This window comes from Melopsittacus undulatus, chromosome 2 (genome assembly GCF_012275295.1).
Source record: "Melopsittacus undulatus isolate bMelUnd1 chromosome 2, bMelUnd1.mat.Z, whole genome shotgun sequence".
Taxonomy (NCBI): Eukaryota; Metazoa; Chordata; class Aves; order Psittaciformes; family Psittaculidae; genus Melopsittacus; species Melopsittacus undulatus.
The window spans coordinates 117,648,234-117,657,688 of record NC_047528.1 but is presented as its reverse complement, the minus strand read 5'-3'; the positions used below and the strand labels follow the sequence as shown (position 1 = coordinate 117,657,688).

General features: G+C 39.3%; 1 protein-coding gene across 7 annotated transcripts in view; it reads left to right on the top strand.

Annotated features, from left to right (window-relative positions):
* The first annotated feature begins 118 nt into the window (after positions 1-118).
* The window catches only part of ARL13B (ARF like GTPase 13B), a 36,372-nt gene continuing 27,035 nt past the window's right edge, over positions 119-9,455 (top strand). For 4 of the 7 annotated variants that reach the window (XM_034074442.1, XM_034074443.1, XM_034074437.1 and 1 more), the window contains exons 1-4: positions 119-263; positions 3,531-3,694; positions 4,588-4,654; positions 6,066-6,315. In XM_034074442.1, the coding sequence (XP_033930333.1) occupies positions 3,626-3,694; positions 4,588-4,654; positions 6,066-6,315 (386 nt within the window). In that variant the 5' untranslated portion in view covers positions 119-263; positions 3,531-3,625. Of the gene's footprint in view, positions 264-3,530; positions 3,695-4,583; positions 4,655-6,065; positions 6,316-9,455 lie in introns of all 7 variants that reach the window. The other 3 variants (XM_034074438.1, XM_034074440.1, XM_034074439.1) reach the window with 3 other exon arrangements.

The following is a 9,455-nucleotide window of genomic DNA, read 5'->3' as shown; positions in this document are numbered from 1 at the left end:
CCGGTAACCAAGGGTTACCGGTCTGGTTACGCGTCCCCATTGGCTCGGAGATCCCGGTTTCGACCAATGAACGCGTTCCCGTGAGCAGGGGTTGCGGGGGGAACCGGGCACGTGACTCGGGAGCGGCGGAGCCGGGCGGAGTGGTGCGGCCTCCGCTCCGCGTTCCGCCGCCGGCTCCCGTCACCCGGGGCAACGGCAGCTCCTCGGTGCGGCCGAGCTGCGGGAGCAGTTAACGGTGGGACTGAGCCGCTTCATCGTCTCCGGTGAGTAACCGGTAATGGCCACAGCGGGGGGGACCCGGAGGCTGACGGCCTCCGCCGTTGTCGGGGTGAGGTGGAGGTCCCCGCCGCGGCCTGCTTTACCACACGCTCCGTGTGCGGTGGCCGGCGGGGGTGCCACGGGAGCCAGGCGAAGATGGCAGCTGTGGGTCGGTGGGATTGCGCCTCCGGGGAGGGCCTGGGACATCTTCCGGTGGGTGAGGTGGAGGGGTCGCCATGCTCAGTTGGTCCCGGAGCTTGAGGCGAGTTTGTTGCAGCTCCGCTCCGGTCTCGTTGTGTAAAACGCGTCGGTGTGTGTCCGCTGTGGTAGCCTCGGGCTGTGGGTCGTTGGCAGCCTGCGTGGTAGGACTTTAAGCAACAGGGAGTAGTTTTCCTCTGAAGTCCTGATTTTATAGAGCAAAAAGCAGACTCCCATAGTGGAAGAGAAAAACACAAGAAACATGCCCAAAATAAAGGCTGGATTTTAGGGCTGCTGCTTTTTTTGGAAACAGAGAAAGAGGTGTGAAAGTTCGCTTGAACTGCTAGTCTCATGGTAACTTTTCTTTCTACTAGAGCTTGGCATTAGGGTTATCTACATGGCAGGAGGTTGGAAATAGGTGATCTTAAGGTCCTTTCCAACCCTGACTATTCTATGATTCTATGAGGAGGGTTAGCCTTAAATGGTTTGTTTAAATATTTTTTAAAGAAAGTGAAAGCATGATATGATTGAGAGAAATCACTACTGTAAAAGACTCTTCCAAAGGCAGAACATCTGCTGTGAACTCTGGCAGTGAAATGTGTAAATGGTGCTTGTTTTCTACTTTGATATGGAAGTAGATAAACTTACTCATTAGATGTCTTTAGATGGTGGCCTTGCTGGTAGCCAGTACTTCGGATCATATAACATATGGGCTGCTAAGTATATGTAAGATGCTGATCTTAATCTAGAGTGTTAATGTTAATCTAGAGTCTGTCATGTTTTTCTCAGTCTCTGTAGTATGCATCTTCTGTTCTCTTACCTAAAAACAGGGTCTTTGACATTCTTAGTCCTTGACACTTGTGCTGACTTGCTACCTAAATGGGATACTGGCTTAACTACAGTTTTATATCTTTCTGAGCCTGTGGGCATGTTGTTTTGCTTCACCTCAACAAGCATAAAGAAATTAAGCTGACTGACACTATATCTGCAATGACTTCTGAATGTTGCTAATGCAAGGTATAAAATATATGTGTTGTGTTCCATATGTGTTTCAAAGGTCAAGTCTCTCCAGAATGGCATAATACACTGTGATTTGCCTCCCTACCATAATTTTCTCAGCTGTATTGAATGCCCTTTCCTCCTACAGTGGCATGGTTTGGGGATTTTGTCACCTCCTTCCCACCCCCTTTAGGGTTTCATTTTTAAACAAGATTCTTCTGTTTTGACATAGCCATCCTCTGCTCTTTAGTATTTAACAAAGTTTTCTTCATGTCATGAATCCTATTTGAACAGTATGGCCTAATATGTGCTTTAGAGCAATTGTGTTAAGATTTGGAAACACAGCAAATCTGTATGATGTTGTTCTCTGACGATGCTCAGGCACTGAAAATGTTATGTTTTTATCAGGGCATTGTTCATTGAGCTGTCAACGTTTTGCTTTTCAGCAGAGCTAGCTTGTGTAGCCCTTCTCAAAGTTAGCTTTGTTGGTACTGCTTGTGGGCTGAGGTATGTGGGTTTGAGGGGTTTTCTTTGTTTTGTTGGGGTTTTTTGTTTGATCCTTCAGAGACTGATTTTAATAGTGGTAATCATCTTGGTCTCCTTTTTAGGAACTCTGTTTCTCTTACATTAAGTTGTGTTGTGGATAGCTCTTCTCAGGTGCTCTTGCAGAACTATATAAATATTTAAAGAGTATCTGTTGTCCCTGCTCAGGAAGAAAGGAAGAAATCTGACCTGTTTCTGACATTGAATGATGACAGATCCACACAAAAGCATCCTTGAATACTGCAGCTTCCTGAGATGGGAGGAGTTCTTAGTTTTGACCTGTATAAATTACCTAGACCATCATAGTTTATTAGGGACAAATATGTTTATTAGTGATAGCTCAATTTTGTCCCACTTGTATTGATATAGACTGGGGAGATGAAATCTTGTAGAAGGTTGTTGTCATCTTAGTTTGAAGTTAGTTATAATTGAAAATGAAATGAGTTTCTTTAAGAACAAAAAAGCATTATGAGAAACAAACTTTAGGAAAGTTGCCATGGTAATTCAAAGTGTCAGTATCCTCAGTTAATCTATGCATGGAGGCAAGTTAGCAATAGGGGAACATCTGTCTGCATCTCAGCTGCTCTAATATGAATCTAGTTAGTTTAACTTAAGCTGCTGATCAAAATGGGATTTAAGATTATATGAGCCTATGAGCTGAGGTGATACAGCATCTGCCAGGGAGGTTATGGATTTGAACTCCTGGAGTAAAATTGCCCAAAGCTTGCTGGTGGAATGTCTTTATTTGCATGACTGCAGTTGTTTGCAGTAGGATTATTGTAGATGAATGATTAAGGGAGTTCTAAAGCTTTTGCATTGTTGTGCACTTGACAACATGGTTTGTGTAAGCTTTGCTGTTTCATAGCTTAAGTGTTGCATACAAAGAAGTAAATACATATGTGATCAAACAGTTTTTCTCTGCTGTTTGTTCCCTAGAGCAACATCAGAAAGATTAATATTGTCTGTTTCTTTATCCTGCTTGAAATGTGGGAAGTGGGATTGTAAAATTATGGAAATGCTTGGTACTTAGATTTAATTTAGTGACAATTACTAGATATTAAAGTGCCGGTTCCTCAAATTACTCACTAGAGAACCCAGTTTCCTTGTTGTGGGATCTCTTCATGTAAAAGGAATTAGCAGTTAAATGACTATATTGAACAGGTAAGACATTCTTTGTTTGCTCTTAATGTCTTCTCCCATAATGTTCTTACAAGCCTTACTCATGCTTGAAATTGGTCCTTACATTTTTGTCAACCAGCAGAGCTGTGGGATGTGTTAGTGAGGCAGTCACTGAAATATCAATGTCTTATTGCTCTAGCTTGCAGGCTTCCTTCTGCGCCATAGTCTAGCATTATTTTTTGTAGGAGTAGTGTGTTAATGCCCAGATATGTAAAATGGGGGCAGATGAAGCATGAGACTATCATGGGACTGACTGAATATGACTCACTGTGAATAGACAGGCTGCTGCTAGGGAAATGTCTTGCCTTGGTTAAACATAAGGGATAACTAATCATTTCTTTCTTTTTTGCTAGCAGTGACAAGACAACACCTGCACCTCTGCAGCCTCTCCTGGGGTATTCTGCCCTGTCCACATTGTTTCTGTAGCTTTCATGTCTATTGATGGCTAATGAAGAGGGATGTTCAGTCTAATGGCCAATTGCTGCAGCTGGTTAAAACGGTGGCAGGAGCCTGTCAGGTAAACATGTGAAAGTATTTTACATTTCTGTAATGACCTTTCCAAACTGTATTTCACCTCTGTTTTACTTTATCTACTATGTAATATTGTTTCAGACTTCTTAATTTTGTGACAAAATGCATGGAATTCTACTGTTCTCGTTTGTTTCTGTAGCTTTTACTTTGACATCCTGCATCTTTTTCCCTCCAATTAGCAGACATGCAGAGGTACTATGTAGTTTGTTTCAAACTGCTTGCAAACTATGGGGAAGGGAAATAAAAGCTGCAACACACTCATTTAGACTTCACAGTCATGTAGAAGGATTTGTTGTCTTCTTCAATGCTACATTAGTTACGTTTTACAAAAGGTGATGCTGTTCAAAGAACTATATTGGATTGAATAACTTTCTGACATCATCAGTGTGTTGTAGACAATTGTGAGTTTATAAATGTCCATGGCTATTCAGATTTTAGCTTACTGTTAAGTATAATTTTCTAAGATCCTACTGTTTTTAGGTTCTTTCCTTGGAGGTTTTTGTCTTTCCTGAAAGAACCATCATAAATTATACTTCTTATATGATGCTATTACAGTTTGAAGTCCAGAAATAACAATGGTTTTAGTATTCTTTCACTTAAAGGGGCATAAAAAGAAGTGAATTATTATGACTACTCTTAAGTCTTTGTGAATAAGGGGAACAACTGAGGTATACATGTAGATATGTTTTTCCTCTTGCTGTGTTTAAAATCCTATTGTCGTATCAATTTTAACCTGTATACCAGTTTGCTTATATAAAGTACTTACTTAACACCACTGGTTTACACATAAGTGATGTCTATGTAGAAGGAAAAAAAAGGTTTGAAATATCTTTTTTATTTTTTCTTGTTTTTTCTTTTTTTTTCTCCTTATGGAGGAAGGTGACACTAATAATGGTGGGTCTTGATAATGCTGGTAAAACTGCTACAGTCCGAGGAATTCAAGGAGGTAAGCAATTCATTTGTGGATCACCTAAATGGAACATTGAAAGTGAGAATATAATTACTAATTTTCCACCATTAAAAGCTTTATATAGTGCTTTATCTCTTAATTCATCTCTGCCTCCCATATTGTTGTAAGAAAATTTAGTTATCATACTGCCAAAAGTGATATGTGTGCAGTTGCCAAAGTAAGCATGTCACAGGCCCTGTTGTGTGAAGACCTGCAGATGATAAAAGAATGAAGGGATCTTACTTCTGAAACATAAAGATCCTCAATTTTGGTTATCTGATAAATCATACTAGGGTGACTTAAAAAGTAGGTGCTCCTAGTCATGTGCTTTATGATCAGGAGAACTAGCAGAGCGAGCTCCACATCTGCTCATTGGCCACTGCACTCCATATCATGTTGAGCTAAGGTAGACCAGGTGGTGGTCATTCAACAGAGTTGCTACCTTTCTGCTACATCATTTTCATGGGTAATAGTATGGTGTCCCTTTTACAGGGCTTACAGAGATCAGAACCTTCAGTTAGGCTTCAGGGTAGATAAAACAGTATTTTTGGCTGTGTACCATCCATACAGACTATAGGAGAAGGCTGCAGTTATGTCTGCTGCGTTTTAGAACTGAAATATGTTTCAGTTACTGGGTGTCTTAAACCTAGGTAAATCAGCATGGTTGCCAAAGTTACATTTACCAGAATGGATCTGTGGCTTATATGGCAGACCTTGTTTTTACACTGAAGATTGTACATCATTGGAGACTTCACCGTACCATAGGAGCTGATGTTTCAGCAATATCCCTTTATATTCAGCACCATCAATAACTTTGACCCTTAACCAACCCTCATGTTCACATTGTGCTCTTTGGTAAGAGCGCATACTTATGGCTCACAGTGCAAATCAGTCTTCAGAGTGAAGTCTGCTGAGTTTGAAGCTGTAGTTTTTCACAAACCTGAATTTTACATCTGTTTCTCTCATCTTGTGCTACCAAGCACATAAAACAGTTAGAGAGATAAAAGTAACTCACCTCTACAGTAGACAGCTTAGTGGTGTGAGGCAGATGCAGGGTTTCTTTGCCCTCTGAAAAGGGTGACAGCAAGCAAAAGTATTAAATATAAATCTATAGATTTTTAACATATGGCATGACAAACTAAAACAAGTTGGAATTTTTTGTCCCAGTGCCCCTACCTAAATTAATGTGAAGTAACTGTTTGATAGACTAGTGTGCTAATTTGAAGTTACCTAAGGAGAGGGAAAATATGAAGGTAAAAACCATGTGGTTAGCAATATGGTGTCACTTAACAGGGATGGTTTGCTCTGTGTCTTTAAAATAGTAATCTTGCTGCACAAATCATGATGTAAAAACCCCTTTAAACAACTAAGGACACTTCTTACTGAAGCCTTTCTTTGAACTCTGCAGAGTCTCCTGAAGATGTGGCTCCAACAGTTGGGTTCTCCAAGATTGACCTTAAACAAGGACGCTTTGAAGTCACCATCTTTGATTTAGGAGGTGGAAAACGAATTCGGAATATCTGGAGAAATTACTATGCTGAGTCCTACGGTGTAATATTTGTTGTGGATTCCAGTGACGTTGCAAGAATGGAAGAAACGAAGCAAGCCATGATAGAAGTTTTAAACAGCCCTAAGATATCAGGAAAACCCGTGTTAGTGTAAGTAACGTTAAAAAATGCTCTCCTAATGATCTGAAATGTTGTGAATTTTGACCTTGGATACATCTTCTAAAGAAGCATTGATGTATAGGATAAATATAGGTGTAAGTAACAGTAATGTTACTGTAACTTCAGTGCTAAACAATAGTGCAGTTAGTTTGACAGTATTTCTGAGGTATTTATATATGCCAGTCTTAGCATCATACTAGTGGACAAAGCCTTTTCCCTTTTCCCCTCCCTCTTTCCCAACTTGCATGCAGTGATATACTGAATCCATTTCCTGCATCTGACATTAGATCTTATTTAGTCTTTCTCAGGGGTATTTCTCAATCATTAGTTGTGTAGGGTTTTTTAAACTCTTTAAAATCCTAATATTACTCAAAATGGGATGATGGGTTAAAGGTTTTTGCAAGTTTGGCACAGCAACGTGGTGTATAAATATTGTTAGTGTTTAGGCCTGCATCAATTACTTGACTTGTAAATGGTTGGTTATATTCTGCCCAACTCTAGTAATCTCTCAGCAATAAATGTCTTGTTTGCTTAACACATGGTGGTGCTGCTGATACGTGATCAGCAAAATCTCATTAAAGAAGGCTTACGGTAATAGCATTTGGCATATGCTTTTGTTTCAGTGCGTGCATTTAAAACCAGGAAAGTTAGAGTTTATAAGGTCTGGAGATATTGTCTCACAGAATAGTAGATCCATGAATTTCTCTGCTTAAAAATCTAGTTTTCGTGAAATATTGGAAATAGCATATTTTATTAAACTCAGCCACACACCAAAGGTCTTTGAGGAAAAGTACCCTTTGGAAGGCACAAAATAAGCCATGAAAGTTTAAAATGGTTTATCAGGACAATATCTTTGGTGGGTGTAAGACCTCCAGAATACAGTAATTACACAACATTCCTGGGATATCATAAAGCATCTGTAAAGTGGAGAGGCCTCTTAAGTAGCATTGTAGGGTGATTTGGCTAATTGTTTTGATCAAGTGGAAAGTAGTTCAGCAGGCTATAATAGTGTTTACTTGCATTGCTGTCTGAATGTTATTAGTACAGGAAGGCAATAAAACCAACGTAATACAGCTAGATTAACTTAAATCTGTCCTGAAAATGAACTAATACAGTTGACAACTGAGCAGTGTTTCTAAATAAATACATCTTTAGGTTTTTCTAGCTGTTGGTTTGGTTTTGTTTTCTCATACAGATCTCTATGCCCTAATCCTATAATAAAGTTTATCTGGGTGACTGGCAGTACCTGCAGAGAGCCCACTCAGGATTAAATCCCAGGGGTTTTGATTCATTGCAGTAGCTAATTAGAAAGCAGGGTGTATTAACCATTAGAAACAAGGACGTCATGCAGGAAATCATGCTGAATCATGAAGTTCCTTCATCTAAACATACCTTCTCCTCAAAGATATAGAAAAGAAAATTGCATATTCCCAATTTAGGTAACTGTGTGCTTCTTCCTGTAAGAAGATAATGTTGTTTATAACTGTGAGGTACAGCAAAAACATCTCTGATGGTAACATTTAAATAATCTTAAGGAAAAAAGTTGAAAATCTGTTTGGTAAATCTGTTTAGGAGGTGGTATTTCTGGTTTGTTTGGGGTTTCTTTCATGTTAGTTTTTTCCCAGTATTTCAGTTATTTCTTTGACTAGAAATAGAACATTTCCCCAGCATGTTTTTTCTATTTTGCTTTACGTCTGCCAAAACAAGCAATGGTCCTTTCTGAAAAGTACTGGGAATTAGTGTCACTTGACGTCACTGCTTGTTTGTAATCAACTTTAGACTGAGTAGTGCTAGGAAGATACTGCCATGAATTCCTATGGGTAAATGGGTCTCATTTCATAATGAAGAACAGGATCTGTTACTAAAGGGTATGAGATGCACTCTTCGTTACAGAGCAAAGTCGAGATGGAGTCACTGGTCCTCCTTTTGCCATCTTTTCTTTCATGCCAATTAATTGTATTACATTAATGCCATAAAAAAAAGTAAAAATGAGGATGACCCTTGCTCCTTGTCTTCCCTGACAGAGGAGTGGATAGCAAGCCTGAGCGATACTCAGGGAGAAGCGGAAGCTCAGTAGCCTGGAGGGAGAATAGACTGAATTGTGCAATGTGGCATTAGATTGGTATGAGATACTATATTACAGTAATATGGGAGTATAAGAGTTCTGGTGTTTTTCTATGTGATACTTGCTTCAAATTTAGTTGCTTCTGTGGCATCTTAGTGTCTACCACCACCCCTGGAGGTATCACAGTATCATTTTAAGACAGTTCTAATGTGCTGATGATATTGGCTGACTCTTGGTACAAATTACTTAAATTTGTTAAACTTTGCATTTGGCAATTGTTTTTATTGTTCTGTGTTGCTACTTAATTTATGTTTGCTTTGCTCATGTAGGCCTTGCTTAACACTAAGTGCTTAAGTAGGTTATCAATGTTATGTGTGGGGAAATGGAGCTGTAGAAAGCAAGGGTTTGTGCAGTTCTTTCATTCATGGGTCAACTCTTCTGACAGCATACTCAAGACTTACAGAGGCAGAGAAGTTCAAACTTTGTTTTTCTGTTGCCTTTTCTTTTTACTTTCACATGAAATACATGTGAGAGGAAATAAATGTGCATGTGCTATGGCTGATATTTTTATGCCAGATTGCTGGGTTGGTATCTTTCTTTAGTAGAATGCCAATTTCTGCCTGTTATTTTGGTGATGAGGGATTATGGATATTAGTATTTCGCATTTCTCATTACAGCTCTAGCAGCTCTGTGTTAATGTGTTTGCTTTGTGTGTAACTATGGAACTAAAAAATAACCCCAGCTGCTGGAAAAGTCGTTTTAATAATTCCTACAAAATTTCTGCTCTTAACATTTTGGATGCTCAATATCCAGTTCTCAGGGTATTGTAAGTTGTAGCTAATACTATTTACTTTCAGTTAATAGCATCTCACATTAAGAAAAATCTTTCCACAAGCCTTTCTGGTTTTCTTTCTGTTCAGTTCTTCTGCAGTGTGTTGTGTATGTTTCTTTTCTGCCATTTCTAACCAATATACAGCTTAAAACTACATGGATTATTTACTTGTGTGTGTGCAGGCAGCTGTCTTCCTGAGTATTAGCAAAACTCAAGTTTTCTTCCAGGATTTCA